General features: G+C 44.7%; 2 protein-coding genes across 4 annotated transcripts in view; both read left to right on the top strand.

Annotated features, from left to right (window-relative positions):
- The window catches only part of LOC129863617 (early estrogen-induced gene 1 protein-like), an 83,691-nt gene extending 74,156 nt beyond the window's left edge, over positions 1-9,535 (top strand). For all 3 annotated transcript variants that reach the window (XM_055935730.1, XM_055935728.1, XM_055935731.1), the window contains 8 exons: positions 1,771-1,887; positions 2,281-2,327; positions 2,609-2,781; positions 3,053-3,160; positions 3,835-4,063; positions 4,405-4,529; positions 5,331-5,400; positions 5,521-9,535. In XM_055935730.1, coding sequence (XP_055791705.1) covers positions 1,771-1,887; positions 2,281-2,327; positions 2,609-2,781; positions 3,053-3,160; positions 3,835-4,063; positions 4,405-4,529; positions 5,331-5,400; positions 5,521-5,566 — 915 coding nt within the window. In that variant the 3' untranslated portion in view covers positions 5,567-9,535. The remainder of the gene's footprint in view (positions 1-1,770; positions 1,888-2,280; positions 2,328-2,608; positions 2,782-3,052; positions 3,161-3,834; positions 4,064-4,404; positions 4,530-5,330; positions 5,401-5,520) is intronic.
- A 1,481-nt stretch (positions 9,536-11,016) lies between these two features.
- On the top strand, positions 11,017-24,675 carry LOC129863616 (dolichol phosphate-mannose biosynthesis regulatory protein-like). Its single transcript, XM_055935727.1, has 4 exons — positions 11,017-11,083; positions 11,546-11,635; positions 11,843-11,945; positions 23,587-24,675. The coding sequence occupies exons 1-4, from the start codon at positions 11,081-11,083 to the stop codon at positions 23,640-23,642; spliced, it is 252 nt and encodes an 83-aa protein (XP_055791702.1). The 5' UTR covers positions 11,017-11,080; the 3' UTR covers positions 23,643-24,675.
- Positions 24,676-24,771: the final 96 nt, after the last annotated feature.

Genomic DNA, 24,771 nt, shown 5'->3' with positions numbered 1-24,771 from the left:
TGGTCCGACTGGTTGATTATAGCCCTCGAAGGCAAAAGTCTGGGGATGTAAAAAAACATATATGAAAAAAATGAATACAGTACTTTTACTGGTGGTGACCATCAGTCAGTCGAACTTGGCGTCTCGACTGTGTTGCTATGACAACCCGATTATGAGTGTGTGAGTGCATTAAGCCCCAATCTCGTGTTAAAGCTGCTTTCTGCCGGAAAGTTAACGATCTACCCATGGCCTTTCGCCTGTGGTCACCATACGTGTCCTTAAACTGTGGCGAGTCACACTTACCAACTAATGGCCATTAATTAGGTGACATTGAATAAAGTGGGAAAAAGTGAAGCTGATGGCATGTCATGAAGCTGATGTGCATTATTTGCTGTATTTGCTTGTCATAAATACAACTTTACACTGTCATAAGCATGACATAACAGATACCATTAATAACCATTTCTGTCAGGATATGACACCTAACAACCTTTATTCATATTTGTTTTATACCCAAATAAGTTTCTTTAATAGACATGATTTGCGTTATATTGTATACAATAAAACGAAGGCCTAGAAGAGGACCTACAATGACGTTTCTAACATGGTTTCAGTGTCCGATGTGGTCTCATAAGCAACCATGACGTCCAATTGCGTAATCCTGTCACTAGGGAGGTAGTCACATGACTTCAAAGGCTCTATGTTGTCAGGGAAACAGTAAAAAGGTCAGTGTCATGTTTACCCAAGATTGTGCTTGTTTGTGTAGTGGTTGTGAATGTTGTCACAATGTTAGGGGCTAGTCGTTTTGTATATTAGCTATCTCTCCACTGAACATCATCTTTGGAGTGGAACATTCATTTAAGTCAATAAACCATTATTATAAAGACCTCTGGCTCTGTTTTGAGATTGATTAAGATTTGAGCGAGAATTGAGTGAGTCGATTCCTGCGTGCTAAACGAATCAATGTGGAGCATACCGAAGACAACAACTAGCAGGAAAATCTTTAGCCTCTATAAGTAAAATATGCTTTTGAAATCCTGATGGAATTCCCTCAGTTGAACCAACGTAACAACAGCACCATACCCTGTCAGCAATGGTTTCGCTGGCTGGTGACATTATGTTATGGCATATTTGTGTTCATCCGGATTGGCTGGAGGCTGAGACAGAAAAGAGAGGGGTAGATTAAATGGATAGAAGGAGAGAGAGAGAATAGTGAGATAAGGGGACAGAGAGAAAAAAAGAGAAGAAGAGAGGAGACCGAGAGAAGTAGGTGAGGGAGCACTAGTTGTCCCTAATCGAGTGAGAGGCATCACGGTTGGGTGACCTCGCCAGCCTCATATGGATAGTTATGTAACGGCTCTTTGGGGGTGGTGTGTGTTAGCCCTTCGCTCATCTCCCACCCAGTAGAGTAAAAATACTGGAATGGCATGCCGAAAGCGAGCATACACATCATGCTTATACAAAATGCATGATGTGTGTATGCGCCAGTCCCATTGGGGAGCTGGTTTGAAACCACCCATCTCACATTGAAAGGAAGCATGCCTAAGTACAGCAATACCAAGGGAAGCCTTATTACAATGGGGGCAGGTGTATTTAATGCAGAGTTGGTAACCACATGAGTACCGGTATACCAGAGAATTGTCATTCTATTCTGATAACGGTATACAAATTTTCTATATGCAATTTGTTATCATCATCATCATCATCATCTCTCTTTCTTCCCTCTTCTCCCTTTCTCTCTCTCTCTGTTTCTCTTTCTCTCTGTTTCTCTTTCTTTCCCCCTCCCTGCAGCTGGGCTTTGCTGACCTCAACATGGCGGAGTTTGCTGGCTCAGGCTCCACCGTGCACTGCTGTATTCTCGAGGGCTACGACACCAAGAACACTCGACAGGATAACTCCATTCTCAAGGTAACCACACACACACACACACGTTCACATGAGCTCATCGAAGCCCCATGTGCAGAGACATGTCCTCTGCACTCTGCACAGAGAGGTCAAGGCCATGCTGAGACTTGTTCAGGTTGAATGAACGGTTAGCTTTCCAACTAGACATTTAGAGTGGACAGTTATTTGCACAGTAAATGGATGAATAGACTGATCTTGCCAGGTGCCACTCTTTTGGCTTATTTTTAACCTGACGGTTTTTATCAAACTTACTCACATAGCTACCGTACGTGCTGTAGTTTTGAATGCAACGAGGGGAAAAAAACAGTAGTTGAAGTGTTCTGTTGTAACATTTTACAATAATATCAATAAAGATGATGTATGATAATAATTATAATATTGTTGTCTATTTTCTAGGTTACTATTGGATTCACACTTTTGTCAGGAGATCCCTGCTTTAAAACGTGAGTTGGACCTCTGGCGCCACCTTTTGGCCAAAATTGATATCATAAAGTAAATCACCTCAGATTCTGGAAAGTCAGGATTTCCTCCTTTAACTCTCTTTCACTCTCATCCCAAAGAGTTTTCCTCACTCATTGTCTTTTCTGTCTTTTGGGGCTCTTGGTTAAAATGATATAAAATACGATCCAATTAATGTGTGTATTTAGTGCTTACTATGATTACTTCATAATATAACTACGAAATGATTGAATGGTTTATTTTTATTTGACCTTTGATCCTGTAGGCCCCCCAGCACTGCCAAGTCCGTCTCTATCCCGGGCCAGGACCCCTCCCTGCAGCTGGACTGTAAGGGCGAGGGCACCGATGCCAACTATAACCCTCCCCCAGGGGGCGTCACCAGGACATCATCAGGACGGCCCCTCAAACCCAGACTCCCCTCAGCTCCCATCAACTCTGGTACGACAGTGAATCACATCTGATTGCTGAAACTTTATTAATGGGCCAATCTGCAGTTCAAACAAAACAAAAAAATATATATATATATATATATATATATATACCCAATGCAGATTTTCACTTTAATTTATTATCTATGTATTATCAATTTAATCGTTTATTTGTGTATTTTTTAATAAGTTGACTCTCCTGTTGTCCATGTGGGACACCATTTGTTGAATTTCATGCCACAGAAGCTAACATCATCTTGTGTGTTGTGTTGTGGCCCCAGGTCTACCTAGGGAGCAGTTGGAGCAGAACCTGTCCAGCCCAGATGAAGTGTTTCACGCAGGACACTCCCGGAACTCCAGCTACGCCAGCCAGCAGAGCAAGATATCAGGTCAGTTAACTTCTTTAAGATTGCCAAACTTACTATTGTGTATGTTGGCAGGAGTAGGGTGAAGTGGCCCCTAGGCTCTGATTTTGGATCAGATTGGCATTTTCCCCACTAATGGTTAAGGTTAGGATTGGTGGAGGGGAAGCTGATTGTAGATCTGTACCAAGGGGAATTTTTGCCCTGGAGCATGTTGCCACAGGGCCATAGCTACTCAAGTCCCCCGTCCCGTCACCCGTCCTGTCACCCCCCCCCCCCCCCCCCCCCCCCAAAATGCACTGACTTTCTTTATAACTACTACTTTATTGAGGGAAAATGTACTTGCTACGACTGTGATATGTGGTTCTCTCGCCCAGCTTTCATAAGATGAATGCACAAATTGTAAGTCACTTTGGATAAGAGCGTCTGCTAAATGTAAAAATGTAAGTCAGGGCGTTCATCTTAGCCTTGGACTAACTCAATTTGGTTTGATTGAGTTGATCTAAACGATTCCTTGATTTCATGACTGGGGAGGAGAATGATGGATAAATAATATCTGTCATAGGGTTATATGACAATCCTGTGTGTGTATGCGCGTGCCAATGTGTACTGTTTGTGCGTACACGTGCATCTGTACTGTATGTGCATGCACAGTGTGTATATGGGGGTCTGATTTACTTGTCCCTCCCCTTCTCTCCCAGGCTACAGCATGGAACACTCTCGCTCCTCCAGCTTGACAGACCTCACCCACCGCCGCAATGCCTCAACCAGCAGCAGTACCTCCGGGAGCCTGGGCACCCCTACCCAGACCCCCCACGTCTTCGCCCACCGCCTCGCAGCAGACCCCCAGACACCAGGAGAGCCAGGCACCAAGCCTGAGAGACCCATACGGCCCCTACGCCCTGTCCTGCTCTCCAATAGACCCTCCAGGCAAGCCACACCACACGCACACATAGACAGACACAGACACATACACACAGACACACATTTAGATTTTTCGAGGTCATTACATTTATTCACAAATATCCAATCTGTTGCTGGGTTGCTGGTTACTTTTCCGCAGTAATATATCGAACCCTGTTTCGGCGTACCGTGTCAAATAGATACGCGTCAAAGAACAGTATTTGACATTTCATATAATGAGACTACTACGACCTAAAAAGCATTTGATATTAATAGCCTTGCTCAGGTGTTAACTGCACCGCAATCACTGATGACTGAGAAAGCCTCGATCAGGTGTTGTTGGTTAACCATGTCATGTGACCTGCCAGGAGGAAGAAGGACTCTGTGGAAAGCCACCCCACCTGGGTGGACGACACGCGCATCGACGCCGACGACATTGTGGACAAGATCATCCAGAGCCAGAACTTTGCTGATGTCAACAACCACAAAGAAGGTATGCGGAGGGGAGTAGCCATGATGGAACGGTGAAGACTAGTTGTGAAGATTGTGTATTTATTTTGTATATTTTTTTAACCTTTATTTAACTAGGCAAATCAGTTAAGAACATATTCTTATTTACAATGATGGCCTACCCCGGCCAAACCCTAACCCGGACGACGCTGGCCCAATTGTGTTGATGGAATAGCTCGTAGAAAATGACCACACAAGTGATAACGTTGTGCTTCTCCATCTTCTTCTCACTATTTTATCCTATACCTATTTTATCCCTCTGTGTGCCCTCTCTCTCTTTCTTGTCTTTTTTTATTTTTTATATTTATTTATTTATTTATTTTTTGGGGGTGGATCAGCTTAATATTGCGGAAAGAATGTTGCTTCCAATGTAATTGTCTGCATCATTTCCAATCCCCCATATCTTTTTGGGTAAATATATATATCCATTCACGTATGCATACATATACACATATATACATACACATACCTACATAGACATACATACTTTTTTTAAAGAGTATACCTTTATTATTATTCCCCGCAAACCCTACCACCGATCCCCCAATTGGAGTAAACTGATAAACATTTCTGTTTTTACCTTCAATTTATACATCTTATACACATTTTACAGACACAGTCTACTTTATAATAGTTCTCTCTTGTTTGTTCTTAGTCCTTCCTCTATTTCTGTTGTCCATCCAGTTTGATTTCCACTTGTAACTGTGCTATTTCACAATAGCTCCGCACCTATACACATTTCACATTTCTCTTTCTTGTCTTTCATTCCTGCTTCCACACACAGACAGCAACCTCAGATTGTTTGTCAGCAAAGATGGGACTACAGCCCTGAGTGGGACACAGCTGGGAAACAGGTGATTTGTGCATGCAAGATTATCTGTGTGTAGTATGTTATGAGGATCCAGAACATATCATTTGTTAAGGTAATAAAAGAAAGAATTGAACCCCTTCGTCTTCTTATGTGTTTGCTGTAGGGTGATTGCTGGTGCCTTTGAGCCAGTAGTGATCGAGAGCCACTAACGATGAAGATGGATGGATGTCAAATCACTCTACCCCCCCTCCCTCCGTCTCACTCATTCTCTCAGCTGGTGGGCAAAGGGTACATGAGGGACACTGAAGACAACTCCACTGTTTTGAACTGTTTTGTGTGTGTGTGTGTGTATGTGTGTGTGTGTGTGTGCACAAATGCACATACGACTGGCTTCCTTTTGATATACACCACTTCAACAAACACCACTATACAACAGGCATTTAAGCAGATATTTAAGGTGATGTAGGTGGGAGGTGTGACGTATGAATAATCCATTAATGTAGAAAAGCTTTTAAATCGATGCTTTCATCTGGGGGACCGTAGGTGTAAAGTGTGCAAAGTGCTTGATAGAGAGAGAAATGGAAAACAATCGCATCGTGGAAATTGTAGTGCAACACTGAAAATCAGGAAATGGCATTGGAGTCAAATGTGGCTGCCTCAAGTTGGAACATTATGGTTTACCCTATGTGTATAATTTTGTGTATCAATTCAAGTGAGGGGAGTGTGCTAAAACCAAGAAAGATGTGGATAAATTGAACAGACCATTTGAACTAGGCTTCAATGGGTGGTTTTCAATGTGAAATGTTCTATTTTCGATGAACCCCTTGCAATCCTCAGATTCCAGAACAACAGTACTAGACCTGGGGTCAAAGTTACTGTATAGCCCAAATAACCCATGTTATAGAATTATAAAGTTATAGAATGTTATAGAATATATGCATATAAATATGTAATATCACAATAGATAATGTTTATATACGGACCTGAGAACGAGAAATGTGTGCACATATGGCTGGCCATATGCAACTGTACATACTGCCATTGTCTATGTGTGATTCATCAATTACTCTCGGTAAATGCAGGTAGGGTTGGTAATTGATTAGTCTACGCCCTTGGTCTTCTCCTCCCTTGGGTCTTTTATATAGTCTGCTTTACGTCCTTAAAGTAAAATACTATCCTGAAGTTCACCAGCTGGCTTGGTGACTATACTGTAAAAGTAGGAAAATCAGACTCAACTTTTCTTGGTTCCTCTATTTTTGTTGTTAGTCATGTGTCTGTCTTAGGATATATGGATGGTGGGTTTCCCTGTACTGTTTTGTCCCTGGCCTGTCACTCATCTGTCATGTACGTCAGACCTAATTGATTTGAGTCACCACGCCCATGGCATCAGTCCCTGTTCTCAAGGACAGGAGCTGTCCGTTACCAGGTTTCTGGGATGATTATAAAACTTCTTGAGCTGCTAAAAAGCACTTTTGGATCGGTGTTCTAAACAAACCAATGTTTACAGTGTGACGCATATTATTTCAAACTTGCTTTCTCGCTACAAGGGAAGAGTATTGTTTTTTTTAAACCTGGTTACTGATTTTGATTGAATTGGGGCCCATAATATGTTGTTAAGTTACTGAAGTGGGGTACTAAAGTTAGCCAGCTAACTTCACAATCCTTCTTTGTGAAATACTTTCGATGTGGCCTTGGCTATATGAGCTGTCCAACGGTTGCCGTTCCACTTAAGTCGCAATATCACCCGAGATGTTGCCTCGTTATCAAGCGAAATCAACTTACAAGTGAATAAGGGCTCTAATGACACAACTGACAGTATCTGGTCATCTTCTCCAAAATGACCAAGCTATTCTATTTCCTGAGGGGAAATGTAATTTCATTTCTGTCGCCCCCGGATTTTGAATGTGTCAGAAGAACATTGCATTGTAGGTATGGTGTAGTCAGAGCCAATCAGAGCCAATGAGTCAGTCTCATACAGCTGCCCCATGTGGCACAATGCACCTGGTGTGCACTGGCTAACAATGGAGGGTTTTCAGAAGAAGCTCCACCCTCATCCCCAAATGACAATGTCCTTTTGTATGCGTGCTTGTGCCTGTGTGCCTGCGCACGTCTTTGCGAGGGACGGAGAGGGAACGAGAATGTGTGAGTTTGTGTGTAAACGTCTGCATATTGTGCGCGTGTATGTCCGTGTGTGCATGTGTGCGTCTGCCTGTGCACGCGTGTTCGTGCATGTGTGTATGTCTGTGCTGCAAATGTATGTGCGTGTGCAAGTCGAATTGTTTATGTGTGCTGAGATCAAAACAGCTTGCCACTCGCCTGTCTTACGGTTCTTGACCCCTGAGTATCCTTTCAGTTGACCTGAGTCCTCAGCAGGAAAACGGACCTATTACTTAGCCTGTCTTTTCGCCTTTAGTCTGCTCATGTAAAATGTCTTTCAAAGGAAAAAGTGATCATGGGCTTTTATCTACACACATGTAGCCTCAACATACTGTATCTTCCTAACAAGGATGTGTTTTATTTACACCATGCCAGACATTCATAGCATACTGAGATTTGACATTCAGAGGCATAGAGAGAAAATGTCCAAAATCCTGGCCCTTGAAAAATAAAATTGGTATTTTTGTGCTGTTGCAATGTGCTTTTGTTTTTGTTTCACTTTCCAATGTGCATCATTGTCGTTGTAGATGTTGCTGTGCATACCGTATGGGTGTACTCTGTGTCCTTGAGAAAAAGGAAACATTAAATGCATAAGCTAAAACTCCTCTGACATGAATACACACGCATGGGAAAATGTTAACGACACAGACATTCTTCGTAGCTTTATTATAATAAATGTGTCAAATTGATGTGGACCATTCACCTCTATTTCATTAACTTGATATGAGTAAGACACTGAATCTGTGTATTTTAACAGGGGCTTTTACAGCAAAACGACTATCTTTCACTCTGCCTCTCATTACATTACACTGTCTCTTAGTAGTATAATAATTATTTGTATTAATGATAAACTGATAATAGTTCTAATGTCAAACACTTAATTCATATTTTAGTTTTTTGTATTTCCAAACCAGCTGGCTGGTTTACTTTGTGCTCTCTCTTCTTTGTAACACGAAAAAAAATTGTATACAATTTACAAACATTTTTTGGTCTACTCTAGAGTTAAAATAATTGATGTTTCTGATTCTCCTGCTACTGATTTTATGTGTACAAGAGGGCTTGTTGTATAATCCTTGTATTGTTTGGGTTCTGTTTTCCTACGTACTTGACTGTTTGTAACCAGAGTAGAACCATGTTAACATGAGGTTCTGCTGCCATGAATGGAGCGCCAAGGATTTTATCCTGCATATTTGAAATATGAATGCATCAACACAGGGTGAGATTTCTCTGGTGCAACACACCATCAAATATTTGTCATTGCATTTTAAATCAACCAGAATATCCACCCCATGTTGTGGGTTGAAGAACTTGCTACAGTAGGTAGAGGATGGCAGTCAACACTGAGATTGCTCTCTGGAAGATAGAGGGGGAGTACTGTAAATCACTTTCATGGTTCAAAAACTCACATGGGCCGTTCCTAAGGCTCATCAGCTCAGTAGGTAGAGTAACCATGCTTGAATGGGGACCAGATATGCTATTCCTAGATTCATAACAGCACATAGGTCTGGGCAACTATCTTGACCTAACATTTCACCTATTTTAATTATTTAACCTTCATTTTATACCTCTTATTTTGTCATCTTTGTAAATTGATTTTAAAGCTATGCACACGAGTCCAAGACTCTGAGGGTCCACCCAAACTCATGACCTTGATTAAGATTAAAGATGAGATTTTTCTTTTAATGATTTAAAAATCAACATTTCATGAATTTATATCAATAGACGACTATTGAAATGACAATTTTTCAGATTTTCCAGAGTTATTGTGAGATATTTATTTTACACACACACTTACAGGCATTGCTCCAAAGTTTTCTCATCTTAATTTTTTCTCCTAAAATGTATTTATTCTATTACTTTAAACTCACATGTGGAGGTACACTGTTACATGATGAATTGGAACTATATTTCTACACACTATTCTAATGTTTCCTATTTTAGATTGTAAATGTCTACAGTGTAAATGTCAGTGTAAATGTCATATTTTGTGGAAATAAAACTATTGTTGGGCATCTGAAAAACTTTTGGGCTGATTTATTACAAATCCATAATACAATGTAGCTCAGAATTTCATATAGGAGTCTATACCTCGGTGATGATCATGCTGTTACTTTGACTCCATCTTGTAGTTGAAATATGTCTGAGTTACATGTGTACACTAGCATCTCAAGGACACACCCATCACTTACATGTGATCGAGATTTCAGGTCATGAATCCTCCAGCGGGTACAACTATGACAAGATGAATCCTCCAGCGGGTACAACTATGACAAGATGAATCCTCCAGCTGGTACAACTATGACAAGATGAATCCTCCAGCGGGTACAACTATGACAAGATGAATCCTCCAGCGGGTACAACTATGACAAGATGTTGGGTGGCCACATTCACATTTACCAAGGAGGATGTTGAAATAGATTCATAGGTGGTAACACTCTATTATGGTACGCCTACTAATTTGAGAGGTAACCCAACAGCAATGGACAAATGGCAGTGGTGGAAAAAGTACCCATATTTTCATACTTGAGTAAAAGTAAAGATACCTTAATAGAAAGTTACTCAAGTAAAAGTGAAAGTCACCCAGTAAAATATTACTTGAGTAAAAGTCTAAAAGTATTTGCAGTGGTGGAAAAAGTACCCAATTGTCATACTTCTAAAAGTCTAAAAGTATTTGGTTTAAAATATACTTAAGTATCAATAGTAAATGTAATTGCTAAACTGTACTTAAGTATCAAAAAAAAAGTAGAAATAATTTCAAATTTCTTATATTAAGCAAATCAGACGGCAAAATGTTCTAGATTTGTTTATTTATGTATAGCTAGGTGCATACTCCAACACTCAGGCATCATTTACAAACTAAGCATGCGTGTTTAGTGAGTCCACCAGATCAAAGGCAGGGGATGACCAGCGATGTTCTCTTGATAAGTGCGTGAATTGGACCATTTTCCTGTCCTGCTAAGCATTCAAAATGTAACAAGTACATTTGTGTGTCAGGGAAAATTTATGGAGTAAAAAGTACAAGTAAAAGTAAAAGTTGTAAAAAATATGAATAGTAAAGTTCAGATACCCCCCAAAAACTACTTAGGTAGTACTTTAAAGTATTTTTATTTAAGTACTTTACACCACTGACAAACGGAAGAACAGTAATGTATGTAGCAGGCCTAATAGTAAATTATGATAACATAATTATTTTCAATTTGAATCACCATTTGGCAAGGTGCTCTAGTCTACCTGACTTGTACAGAAAACCTTTATAGATGCTGGCATACAACCGAAGTGGGAAACCTTTTTAAACAACAACTCCCAAGAAAACTATGTATATAGCGTGACCCTGTATATAGCTTACTTACTTTCTCGTGGTCATCTTATTTCTATTCATTATGTGTTTTTGTTCTACTTAACTTTTTCGTTATAGTACTACTGATATTGATTACTGCATCGTTAGGCAAGAGCATGCAAAAAAAGGCATTTCACTGTAATGGGCACGTGACAATGAAAAAAAAAAAGATCCGGGTCACCTTCGCAGTTTACGGAAGTGATTCATACGCGGAAACAACACGTCAGAAATGGTGAGAGAAATTACAAAGTTGTGATTTACCCTGCATAATGCTGCCATTTTTATTTATATCCACAAATATATTTAATTATATACGAATTAGCTGGTAAAATGTCGTTAGGGAAGCTCCAGAGACCAAGTCAAAGCCAGAAAAGGTGTATGCTAAACTGAATTAGCTAGCTAGCTTCCTAGATAATCTCTCAAACCTGTCTGTACTGTATGGTAGTTACAGCAATCTATCACACTATTGTCTTTTTTGTGTCATGCCTGGTTAATTTTATCACCTGGCCAGATTGTCAAATGAAACTTCGTAGTGTTAGCTAGTTTACCTGGTTAGTTATATGAATCACCGTATACTTAAAGCTATCTAACCATGCGTACTAAGTGTTCTTATTATTAGTAATAATAGCTATTCATATGATGCATTAGCTATTTTTAACCTCACACTCATACATTTGGTCTTAATTTCTTGTAGGCCACAGGGGAAGACCAAGCAGTTGGCATGGGCCTTGTTGGCTTCAGCCTCCTGTTGTTTACATACTACACAATATGGGTAATCATTCTGGTAGGTAATTTATAGCCTAGATCTGCTATTCTGGTCCAAGATCTGTTTGTGCTGTTTTGCCAACACCTGCCATGTTAGAACAATGATTTTCCAAGACAGCACAATCCATTCTGGGACCAGGCTATAGATTAGATCTGCAATTAAATTTGTTGCCTGAAATCGTTTTTGTGTCCACTGACTAACTGACTGATAATGTACCTTTTCCAGCCGTTCGTGGACAGCGATCATGTGGTCCACCAGTATTTTCTTCAACGGGAGTATTCTGTGATTCTACCTGGGATCGCAGCATTGATACTGCTGCTCAGTGTAGGTGAGTTCTGGAATGCTACATTGGATGGGTTCTAATCCAGTGTTTTGGTCCCTTCCCCGTTCCCTGCCTCCAGCCAGTAGATCTGAAAGAACTGGATAGACATAGGATCTATGTATTCTAGGGCATTCTGTTTGTTCACAACGATCTCCCTGAGCTAGGTGCTGCTGTGATGTCTATCTGGTGGTCTACAAATCACCAGAACTTAAAGTGGTACTGACAGTGTTTTAACTACTTTGCTAATATGAAACAAACATATTATCAGTCAAAAATATCAAATTCCCAGTTTATGCTTTGAAACCAATTCAATATGAGGTTTTAAAAAGAGGTTCTATTTGAGTCAAAATTCCATGACATACAGTAACGCATTGTTGGCAAAATAGATGGATGCAGTTCAATGCATGATTAATATAATTCACCAATACATTTTTTGGTAGTCTAAAAAATATTGTTATCAGGTTGTAAATCACAGCTAGCCTGGCACATTGTTTGCTGCCTCCACCCATTCGGGATGCTCTGTTTCAGTTTTCATTACAGAAATATTTTGGGGGGGAAATGGACGACTGTAACTGGGAATGTCAGTACAATCAAACTAGCAAGGGAAAAGTCAGTCATAACGTGAGTAAGAGGCTAGCACACGTGTCAAACACAAGGCCCGCAGTCTGAATATTACGCACAGGCGAGTATAAATGACTCAGTCGAGTCATCTACTTTATGAAATTACTGCCTGATGTGGTTGCATAGGTGAATTCAATTGCGCTGCATTTGTGTTCCATTTACAGTGCACAGTGGAGGGAAAGAGTACAGACACATGCCACAGTCCTAGCTAGGCTACTAAATTGTTGCTGTCTGGTTTCGTTTTTTAAAGCTTGACAATGAATAACTAAAAAAACAACCTGCAACGAAACACCATGCAAAGGAAAAACATGTAGGCCTATTACAGCAAAATCAGAGCAGTAGCCTAGGCTGGCTATTCAACTACAATACGTTTTGAGTGCACCATACAGCAATGCTGCATTTAACCACACCGGTGATCCATGCAGTGCAAACATTTTTTATTTTTTAAAACAGCTTATAGCTAGGTTTTTGTTATGAAATACTTTTTGATTAAGGTCGCAGCATATTATGCAAGCATAGCAGCAAAGGCAGGACAAATATTATTTATCTTGTTTGTTTTAATGTTAAAATGCTATACACAGTATCCTATGTACATAAGTGGACATTATAAAGGGCCATATTTTTTTCAAAATAATACAGTGCCCGGGTTGGTTCGCAGTTCCAAGTTTCTTTTTTTGTAAAAAGAAAAATGGCTAAGTCTGGGCCACGAATTCATTTTTTTTTTTCAATCTGGCCCATGCACTGATTGAGTTTGACACCCCGAACTCTATTTATGTAGCTATTTATTTAGCATGCTAAAAATACGGAGCCTAGCTAGCTGCTGGGAGGATGTCATGTCGTTGGAGGAGTGGGTGAGTGACCGACTTTTCCCAATCATACCGTTTTTTGTTGGCTACAGCTAGAGATCACTTTCCTAACTAGCTAACTATGCTGAACTTGAATGACTTATCCTCAGTTAACATATATCTTAGTTGTCAATCACATTTATTTGGCATAGATCAAATGGGTGGGTAGGCAAGTTCCCATTCAGTTGTCAAAATGTGGGTTCTGACAAGCATACATTGCAGAAGTACGAGCAGGCTACTATTCCCCATCGTTTATCAGTGCAATTTTGAAGGCCAACTAGCTGAAAAAGTTTGAGAGGGTTTATCTAATGTTCTCTCATTAGCAGGGATATTAGCAGGGATGCACAATAGTCCCCTTTCGTCGTTTTGAATCCAAAATAGGTGACATAGCTTTGTGATTAGTGTAGGTCCGATGAGAGAAGTTTGGGAGGGAGGTGGTTTGGATCACTACTGGCTGTAAGCGGACGAGTAATGCGCGTTTGGAGCAATACTGGCTGTATCCAAGGCTCAGCCAATCCTTTACATAACAACAGAATGCAAGAATGCAGCGCAGCAAGCGACTGAAGAGAGAAGAGAAAACCAATTTGCTAGTTACAGCATCAGCGCGCGCTCTGGTAAGACAGCATAGAGTAGAAAGGCAGTTGCAGCAGCGCGTCTCCTGAACCACAATGAAGAGGTAACGTTAGAAGCCTGACCACGGAGACGGGGGTGAGAAGGTGATGAGAAGGTGATAAAGAGTACTTCATGAGCTGTAACTGAAAAACAACTGAGATTTGGAAAGTTTGAGGTGAGGGAGAAAGTGTGGTGGAACAAGTATTGGCATTGTTAAGTATCTTGCTAGCTGGATCGAATTCTCCGTTAACTAGCCAGAGAAATGTTGCGCAACATTAGCCAACTCATCTGATAAAAAGTTTATGGTGTGACAATTAGCTTGCTAATAGTCAGACAGCTAGCTAACGTTACAACATCAGATGAGCTAACATTAGTGTAACGACCCGGTATTGTGTTCTGTGTTTGTGGGTGTGTTATGGTTCTCATGGCTACTAGCAGGGGTTAAATATGTCAGGACAGATGGAAAGGTTGGGGGGGTATGATGGGTAATCCCGCGGGATTTGGAAATGCATAAAGAGGGATGAGTGTCTCATATCTCTCTCTTCTGTTCGGGCCTTGATCTGTTCCTTGGAGAGTGACCTTAACTCGACATGTATAATTGTGTACGTTCGTCATTAGCGGCGTGGGCTGTGGCCTGAACAATAGCCCAGTTTAGGAATAAACCTGTGTTCTGACCTGTACACCTGGAGTCTGTCTCTTTTCTCTTTAATGACCCAGCCGGGTCATTACATTGGTGTCAGAAGTGCTTTCGAACTAAGGGATCGAGACTAGGCGAGTTAGCTGTTCAGTATAGGCCGGGTTAGCTTTAGCGTGACTCGCATCTACGGTCATGATGCCTGGGGCGAGGCGGAAAATTAAGGAAGAGTCGGACAAAGTGTCCGTTGTGAGCTCGGGGGTACCCGGTCGGGAGGGTCAGGCGGCGACTGCCGTGGAGGGGCTTGAGAGCCACTTGGCGGGAGTTAAATTGTCAGTCAGCAAGATGGCAGAACTGGCGGGTTTTCCTTCACATCGCTCGAGAGCAGACGTCACGGCGACGGGGATATCGACGTCACCGGGTGCGGAAATGGCTGGGCCTGCTTATGTAAACAGAGATGGCGGCGACCTATTGCCATTAGCCACGGTAGCGGCTAAACTACCAAAGTTCAACGGACAAGGTAAATGGGAAGTTTTTTTCACTCAATTCGAGTTGTTGGCTAGAGCTGGGAGGTGGTCTGACGAGACGAAAGCGTTACAGCTTGCCCTGAGCCTGGCGGAGGAGGCGTCGGAATGCCTGCTAACGCTAGCCCCGGGCGATAGGGGCGACTACGGTGCGCTAGTGGAGGCATTGGGGGGCCGTTTCGGCAGCGACGCGCAGCCCAACATGCTGCGTATTGAACTGTGTAACAAAAAGAGACTTCAGGGGGAATCATTAAAGGCGTTGGCAAGTGGTATTCTGAGCCTGACCAGGCGGGCTTATGCAACTATGCCGATTGGGGTGCAAGACGAGCTGGCACGGGACAGTTTTATTAGAGCGCTCTCTTCCACCGAACTGGGTAAGCATGTTCAGATGGCGGACCCACCATCTCTGCAGGCTGCAGTGGAGATAGCTAGGAAGAGGGAGCTGATCTGGGGTGAGGGAGTGAGAGTGGAAGTCACCAGTCAACCAGAGGTGAGAGCAGCGGTGGCTGGGGTGCCAGGGGTCACAAAGCCAGAGTGGGTTGACGAGTTGGGCGGGCTAGTCAAGACTGCTTCGCTTGTCATGGAGAGGGGCTCCAGGCAACGTCGCAGTGTCAGCTCAACTCCTATTGTCTGCTGGGGTTGTGGCCAACCTGGCCACATTCAGCGGGAGTGTGGCAGATTCCCCCGTCACCAGGGAAACGACAACGGGTTCTCGCGCAGGGGGCAGCGCGGGCCCACCCCCCCGCCCCCGAACCCAATGTAAGCAAAGGAGGTACCCAGCAGCGCAGACAAGAGGGTGGGGACCTGCTCCCCCAGGGTGTAGCTGCCGCCGTGTTTCCTAGTCCGGTAGTTGTGGTGGGACGTACCACCGTTGGGGACTTCTGCAATGTCGTCGTCAAGGTAGAGGGGGTGGAATGTTTGGCCCTGGTCGACACGGGCTCTACAGTAACCCTGGTGAGACCAGACATACTACCTGTTGGGGTGCGGGTGGAGCCGACCCATGTCCAGCTACGGACTGTCACGGGGGATCTAGCCCCCATGCTAGGGAAGTGTCAGCTATCTGTGACTGTGGGGGGGAGAACTGTGGGGTGTCCGGTGTGGATAGCAGCGGTGCAGGACCCCTGTATACTGGGAATGGACTTTTTGAAAAACTGTGGGGCTCAGTTGGACTTAGCGTCAGGTACTTTGAGGCTGTCGGGGGGGCCCACAGTGGGAATGTCGCCTTCGGGAGGGCCAGCAGGGGGCAGGGCTGTTCCTCCGTCTTCCTCCAAGCTTGCAGAAACTCCACCGGTCATCCCGGCTGCTCCCTTGGTCGTTGTGCCATCCCAGCAGCTGTCTCCGGCGGCGACGGCCTTCACTCCCCATCATGGTGCAAGCACAGGCAGCCCAGTAGCCCAAAACACACTGGCCCCTTCAACCCATCAGCCCGACGGGGGGAAGGAGGAAGCTATCGACGCCGTCGAGGCTGTGTGGCTGAAGAACTGTCAGGGTTTGGATGAGGGACAACAGAGACAGTTAAAGCAGCTGCTGTTGGACTTTAAAGATAGCTTCGCTTGGGGGGAAGATGAGGTAGGACAAACGCACCTAGTTCAGCACGAAATAGACACTGGGGACGCCCGACCCATTAAAATTCGGCCCCGTCGTATTCCCCTTGCCAGGAGGGAAGCAGCAGACACAGCTATTGTTGACATGTTGCGGGCTGATTTCATTGAGCCATCAGATAGCCCATGGTCCGCGCCGGTCGTCATGGTGCCTAAGAAAGGGGGTAAACTTAGGTTTTGTGTTGACTACAGGGGCCTAAATTCTGTCACCACTAAAGACTCTTATCCCCTACCGAGGATTGATGAGTCGCTAGACCACGTGAGAGGGTCCTCGTGGTTCTCCTCCCTTGATCTGCGCAGTGGCTACTGGCAGGTGCCCCTCTCGCCAGGGGCACGTGAAAAAACGGCCTTCTCCACAGATAGGGGCCATTGGCAGTTCAAGGTGCTGTGCTTCGGGCTCTGTAATGCTCCTACCACCTTTGAGAGGCTCATGGACAGAGTGCTGGCGGGGGTTCCGAGAGACGAGTGTGTTGTGTACCTAGACGACATATTGGTGCACGGCACATCGTTTGAGGGGGCACTGGGGGCAATTAGGCGAGTGTTGGAGAGAATCTCGGGGGCGGGGCTAAAATTACATCCGGGAAAGTGCCATTTCATGCAAAGGGAGGTGGCGTTCCTGGGGCATCAGCTGGGTGGTGAGGGCATCAGCACGATGCCAGACAAAGTAGAGGCTGTGAGGGGGTGGCCAGTTCCAGGGGGAAAAAAAGAGGTTAAGAGCTTCCTGGGGCTGGCATCCTACTATCGTGGGTTTGTGAAGGGGTTTGCGGGGGTAGCGGCTCCTTTGAACCAGCTACTCAAGGAGGACACTGTTTTCCAGTGGACCGAAGAGCACCAGCGGGCGTTTGAGGCCCTCAAACGGGCCCTGATGGAGGCCCCTGTCATGGCCTCACCAGACCCGAACCGTCCGTTCATCCTGGACACCGACGCAAGCAATGAGGGGTTGGGGGCTGTGCTGGCTCAGCGGGGTCCTGATGGGGAACACGTAGTAGCTTATTACAGCAGGACTTTTGATAAGGCTGAAAAACGCTACTGCGTGACAAGGAGAGAGCTTTTGGCTGTCGTGGCAGCAGTACGCCATTTCAAGTACTACCTGGGGGGCCTGCCGTTTGTGGTCCGGACGGATCACTCCGCCCTGCAGTGGCTTCTCTCCTTCAAGGAGCCAGAGGGTCAGATTGCCCGCTGGCTGGAGGAGCTACAACCCTACGACTTCCAGGTGGAGCACAGAGCCGGCCTTCGCCACAGCAATGCAGACGCCTTGTCCCGCCGCCCGTGTGCTGAGGATGGCTGTGGGTACTGCGCCAAACGGGTGGAGCGAGAGAGAGAACTGTGCAGGGAGGAGGGAGTCACCGCCACGGTGAGTCAGCTGAGTGTGACAGAGTGCCGGGAGCTTGAGGCTGTGGATGTTGGGGAGTGGAGGCGTCGCCAGGAGGAGGACGCAGAGCTGCGTCCTGTGCTGCGGTGGGTGGAAGAGAGAAGACGACCGCCGTGGGGGGACGTAGCCCCTCTATCACCAGTCACCAAAGGACTGTGGGCTAAATTCACAGTCCTTAGAGTGGCTGAGGGAGTGCTCCAGAGGGGGTGGAAAAAGCCAGCGACTGGAGAAATTACGTGGCAGGTAGTGGTGCCCAAAAGGCTGCAGGGGAGCGTGTTACAGCAGCTTCATGGGGGAGTAGGCGCAGGGCATTTTGGGGTCTCCAAAACGTTAAAGCGCATGCGTAAAGGCTTCTATTGGGCCAGGCACAGGAGGGATGTTGAGGACTTTTGTAGGCAGTGCGATGAGTGTGCTGCTAAAAAAGGACCTCCAGGTCAGTCACACGCCCTCCTACAACAATTCCCAGTAGGGGAGCCCATGGAGAGACTGGGGGTAGACATAGTAGGGCCGTTTCCAACCACAGACAGCGGTAAGAGGTGGATTCTAACCGCTATGGACTACTTCACCAAGTGGCCGGAGGCTTACGCTCTCCCAGACCAGGAGGCGGGGACAGTAGCTGATGCGTTGGTGGGGGGAATAATCAGCCGGTTCGGGGTGCCACAGTCTATTCACAGCGACCAGGGGAGAAACTTCGAGTCACGGGTGTTCACAGAGTTGTGTAGACGGTTAGGCGCGGAGAAGACGCGCACTACTCCGCTTCACCCCCAGAGTGATGGGTTGGTGGAAAGATTCAACAGAACATTAGCACAGCAGCTGGCCATCGTTACCTCAAAACACCAGAGAGATTGGGACACCCACTTACCGTTTATTCTTATGGCGTGTAGGTCGGCTGTTCAAGAATCGACTGCGTGCTCCCCAGCACTACTAATGTTAGGTCGTGAGTTGCGCACCCCAGCCGAACTGACGTTTGGCCACCCTCCTGATAGTGGCGACCGGGTTTTGCCTGGCCCGGACTATGTGTGTCGTCTGCAGAACCGGTTAGAAGCGGCTCACACCTTCGCAAGAGAGCAACTCGAGAACGCAGGGTTGCGCCAAAAGCGCCACTACGACTCGCGCGCTAGGGGGAGGCACTTTGGAGCGGGAGAATGTGTGTGGCTTCACAACCCCACGCGCAAGAAGGGGCGGTGCCCAAAGCTGGACAGTGCATGGGTGGGGCCGTGTCTGGTGATAGAGAGAGTGGGGGAGGTGACGTACCGGGTGGAGGTCCCTCCACGGAGCAGGAAGGTGGTGGTCCACCGGGATCGATTGGCACCCTACAGAGGGAGGAAAACGGTAGGGAATGGGAGTGAGGTCTCTGATGTGAGCCCACGGGAACAGTCTAACGAGGGGACTCTAGCCTGGGGAGGGGGCTGCTTCTTCGGAGGGCGCTGGAAATGACATTGGGGCAGAGGAGTGTTCTGGGGGTTCACCGGGGAGAGTCACGGGGAGGCCCAAGAGACTGATGCGACCTCCGGGTCGTTTTAAGGATTTTGTTGTGTAACCCTAGGGGCTAGGGTTTAGAAAGGGGGGGGCTATGTAACGACCCGGTATTGTGTTCTGTGTTTGTGGGTGTGTTATGGTTCTCATGGCTACTAGCAGGGGTTAAATATGTCAGGACAGATGGAAAGGTTGGGGGGGTATGATGGGTAATCCCGCGGGATTTGGAAATGCATAAAGAGGGATGAGTGTCTCATATCTCTCTCTTCTGTTCGGGCCTTGATCTGTTCCTTGGAGAGTGACCTTAACTCGACATGTATAATTGTGTACGTTCGTCATTAGCGGCGTGGGCTGTGGCCTGAACAATAGCCCAGTTTAGGAATAAACCTGTGTTCTGACCTGTACACCTGGAGTCTGTCTCTTTTCTCTTTAATGACCCAGCCGGGTCATTACATTAGTAACCTAACCAATCCGCTTATAAGAAATCCCTCTATGCCCTCCGACAAACGATCAAACAGGCAAAGCGTCAATACAAGACTAAGATTGAGTCGTACTACACCGGCTCTGACGCTCGTCGGATGTGGCAGGGCCTGCAAACCATTAGACTACAAAGGGAAGCAAAGCCGAGAGCTGCCCAGTGACACAAGCCTACCGGTTCAGCTAAACTACTTTATGCTCACTTCGAGGGAAATAACACTGAAACATGCATGAGAGCACCAGCTGTACCGGAAGACTGTGTGATCATGCTCTCCGCAGCCGATGTGAGTAAGACCTTTAGACAGGTCAACATTCACAAGGCCGCAGGGCCAGACGGATTACCAGGACGTGTACTGCGAGCATGCACTGACCAACTAGCAAGTGTCTTCACTGACAGTTTCAACCTCTCCCTGTCCGAGTCTGTAATACCAACATGTTTTAAGCAGACCACCACAGTGCCTGTGCCCGTGCCCAAGAACACTAAGGTAACCTGCCTAAATGACTACCGACCCCGTAGCACTCACGTCTGTAGCCATGAAATGCTTTGAAAGGCTGGTCATGGCTCACATCAACACCATCATCCCAGAAACCCTAGACCCACTCCAATTTGCATACCGCCCCAACAGATCCACAGATGATGCAATCTCTATTGCACTCCACACTGCCCTTTCCCACCTGGACAAAAGGATCACCTATGTGAGAATGCTATTCATTAACTACAGCTCAGCGTTCAACTCCATAGTGCCCTCTAAGCTCATCAATAAGCGCAGGACCCTGGGACTAAACAACTCCCTCTGCAACTGGATCCTGGACTTCCTGACGGGCTGCCCCCAGGTGGTAAGGGTAGGTAACAACACATCCGCCACGCTGATCCTCAACTCAGGGGTGTGTGCTCAGCCCCCTCCTGTATTCCCCATTCACTCATGACTGCACGGCCAGGCACTACTCCAACACCATCATTAAGTTTGACAATGACCCAACAGTGGTAGGCCTGATCACCGACAACAACGAGACAGCCTATAGGGAGGACGTCAGAGACCTGGTCGTGTGGTGCCAGGACAACAGCCTCTCCCTCAATGTGATCAAGACAAAGGAGATGATGGTGGACTACAGGAAAAAGAGGACCGAGCACGTCCACATTCTCTTCGACGGGGCTGCAGTGGAGCAGGTTGAGAGCTTCAAGATCCTTGGTGTCCACATCACCAACAAACTAACTTGGTCCAAGCACACCATGACAGTTGTGAAGCGGGCACAACAAAACCTATTCCCCCTCAGGTGACTGAAAATATTTGGCATAGGTCCTCAGATCCTCAAAAGGTTCTACGGCTGCACCATCGAGAGCATCCTGACTGGTTGCATCACTGCCTGGCATGGCAACTGCTCGGCCTCCGACCGCAAGGCACTACAGAGGGTAGTGCGAATAGCCCAGTACATCACTGGGGCCAAGCTTCCTGCCATCCAGGACCTCTATACCAGGCGGTGTCAGAGGAAGGCCCTGAAAATTGTCAAAGACTCCAGCCACCCTAGTCATAGACTGTTCTCTCTGCTACCACACGGCAAGAGGTACCGGAGCACCAAGTCTAGGTCCAAAAGGCTTCTAAACAGCTTCTACCCCCAAGCCATAAGACTCCTGAACATCTATTCAAATGGTTACCCAGACTATTTGCATTGCCCCCCCTCCCTCTCCACACCACTGCCACTCTCTGTTGTCATCTATGCATAGTCACTTCAATTAACTCTACCTACATGTACATACTACCTCAACTAACCGGTGCCCCCGCACATTGACTCTGTCCCGGCACCCCCCTGTATATATTATTTTTTACTGCTGCTCTTTAATTACTTGTTACTTTTATCTCTTATTCTTATCTATATATTTTTTATACTGCACTGTTGGTTAGGGGCTCGTAAGTAAGCATTTCACTAAGGTCTACACCACATTGTATTTGGCACATGTGACTAATAAAATTGGCTTTGTTTTAGTATTAACTTGTATACGACTTGCCGTTCAAGTTATAACGTGTTAGTTGCTTACTGGACCCTGGCAATCTGTGTGAAATGTTAACTAGCTAATGAACTAACCACTATCTGTTAACTAATGTTTTCCCTCTACGGTATGCGGTTAATTTTCAGAATGAGAGAATTAGGTGAAAAATGAGGCGTTGCTTGTTATACAAGTGGATTCAGGGATCAAGTGTAGCTGGAGCTGGGCCTGGCTTAAGCTGGATGCCACTATAGAGGTGAAAGGAACACCACACACTTTCCCTCTCTCACTTTTGCTGGCACATTGTAGATGGATGTCCGTAGGCAGAACGTGTATAATGTGCAGTGTAGCCCAAAGATATCGTTTTTGTTGTGTTGAACTTGACAGTAACGTGTGTGTGTGTGAGGGTTTTAACTCGGGGAACGTTATTTTTGCACACGTAGCCTTGTGCACTTGATCGATGTCTATAGAGCAAAAATAGAATGCCTGTTTGTTTCATTCTATTTCTACTTTAAGATGTTTTTTCCCCAAGTGCAATATTTAGATGTGTGTGGTCATAAGCGTTCTATTATAAAGACTGTCATGGCTAACTGCAATATTAGTGGGGTTTTTTTCATTACTTTTTTTTTGCATTAAAGTCTAGGCAACAAATAACATTGGATTGCTTTCTTTAGGTTCACAATAACCACTTTTTTATCTTACACAGAGACTGATCATGTAGATCATATTCTTTGTTGTTTAATTAGTTAACCTGCTTTCCCCCCTAGCAGGGATTTTTTTTGCATGTTTCAGCCCTTTTTGGGCCCTCACCAGTTTGCATCCCCGCATTAGATTTTAGCGCCTCGCTCTGGCTAGCATTAGTTGTTGATATGCATAGGCAATTGAGGGAAAGCGAGCCTACCTTTTTCATGGTTCTTTGATCAATCGGATTGTGAAGTTTTCAAATGTAAATGACTCCTGTGGTATTAACATAATTGCAGAAATCCATTCAGGTGTATTTTGTTGCTTTTGGCGAATGTGTTGTAATGTTATAAAGTTGCGCTGTTGCTACTGCCTGTAAACGTCCAGTCAAAGTGAATGATGGCAGGCCTGTGTCGCAAATGGCTATTTGCTTATAGGTCTGATTGGTTATGGCGCACCGGTCTGCGTAGACGCCGGTCCTGGACAGATGTTTTTATTTGCTTTTATTGACTGCAGTGTCTATTAATTATACAAACCAACGGTCACTTTCCCACTCCTATATTGCTGTAGAATTTTCATAATTGCCTTACTACACATTTTTTGGGTGAAAATGACCAAATCAAAGTGCTCGCCTGACAGAAAATGTAAAATAAAAATGATTTAATGTTGCTAAAATGCTGGCATTTCCACTTTAACTGCAGATCCATATTCAGTACACACGTTGGTTATTCTGTGTGTTGCATCTACTGTATTTTAGTCTGGCCTTTATGAAGTGACCATATTATTCTCCTTAAAACAGACATTTTCTTCTCCTCCTCAGGTACCTTCATTGGAGTGGTCACCTGGAAGAATCGCAAGCCTAAGAAGGTGGACTAAGAGGGATGGTGTCACAGAGGTTAGACGCTTGAGGATGTCGAGCTAGAACTGAAGCTACTGTGGCTTCCATAGAACCTCCCTGGTTCCAACGTCTTTCCAACAGTCCAGCTGAAGAAACTACAAATAAAGTCTGGACTTGCTTCTCTGTGACAGCTGATGAAAACATCTAATGACTGAAAGACATAAGATAAGATAAGATTTGAAGAGCTGCAAGGGACAAGGGGTCCAAGACTGAGACCAGAAGAATGCGAGTCCAATTCAAGACCAGGATTGTAATTTTGTCAAATAATCATCTGGTGTGTGGAACTGTGTGTTTTATTGCAGTGCGCTTGCTGTTAGCCATCTCTTTGAAAATGTGAAACATTGTGTTTTAAAGTGGAACTGACAGCATTTTAGCAACCATTACATTTGATTAAAATCTGTTCAGATACACCCCCAGGAAAAATATGACACTTAAAAAAAAAAAAGTACACTGAGAAGCGACCACTTAGATATGGTAATTTTCATAAATTCTTAGAATGTTTGGGAATTATGTATACTAGGGCATTTGTGAAAATGCTATAGCAATATAGATTGGGAAAGCAAAAAGTCAGTCACTCACCTACTCTTCCAATGACATGACATCCTCCTAGAAGCTAGCTATCTAGCTAATGTTAGACTGTGTTTTTAACTTGATACATAAAGATACATACTAGCCTATTAGCCACGTTAGGACTGACTTGTGATCATTGCCCTTGCTAGTTTGATTGTATCGAAATCCCTCGCCTTAGTTAAATTCGTACGTTTTTTGTCCAGAATATTGAGTCTTTGAAACTGAAACCGTACATCCTGAATGGAGACACAGAACTATGTACCAGGCCAGCTGTGATGTACAACCTGTTAGCAATATAAATGTATTGGTGAATTATACTAATCATTCATTGAACTGCATCCATCTATTCAGTCAACAATGCCTTAGTGTACGGCATGGTACGTTGAGTCAAATAAAACCTATTTTTAAAAACCTCTTATAAAGACGGTTTTGTAGCATAAACTGGGAATTTGATATTTTTGACTGATATTATGATTGTCTGTTTCATATCTGCGAAGTAGTTAAAACACGGTCAGTTCCACTTTAGGTCACTGGTTA

Source organism: Salvelinus fontinalis, chromosome 10, assembly GCF_029448725.1.
Source record: "Salvelinus fontinalis isolate EN_2023a chromosome 10, ASM2944872v1, whole genome shotgun sequence".
NCBI classification, from domain to species: Eukaryota; Metazoa; Chordata; class Actinopteri; order Salmoniformes; family Salmonidae; genus Salvelinus; species Salvelinus fontinalis.
The sequence above is the reverse complement of the archived record's forward strand: the minus strand, read 5'-3'. Positions and strand labels throughout refer to the sequence as shown.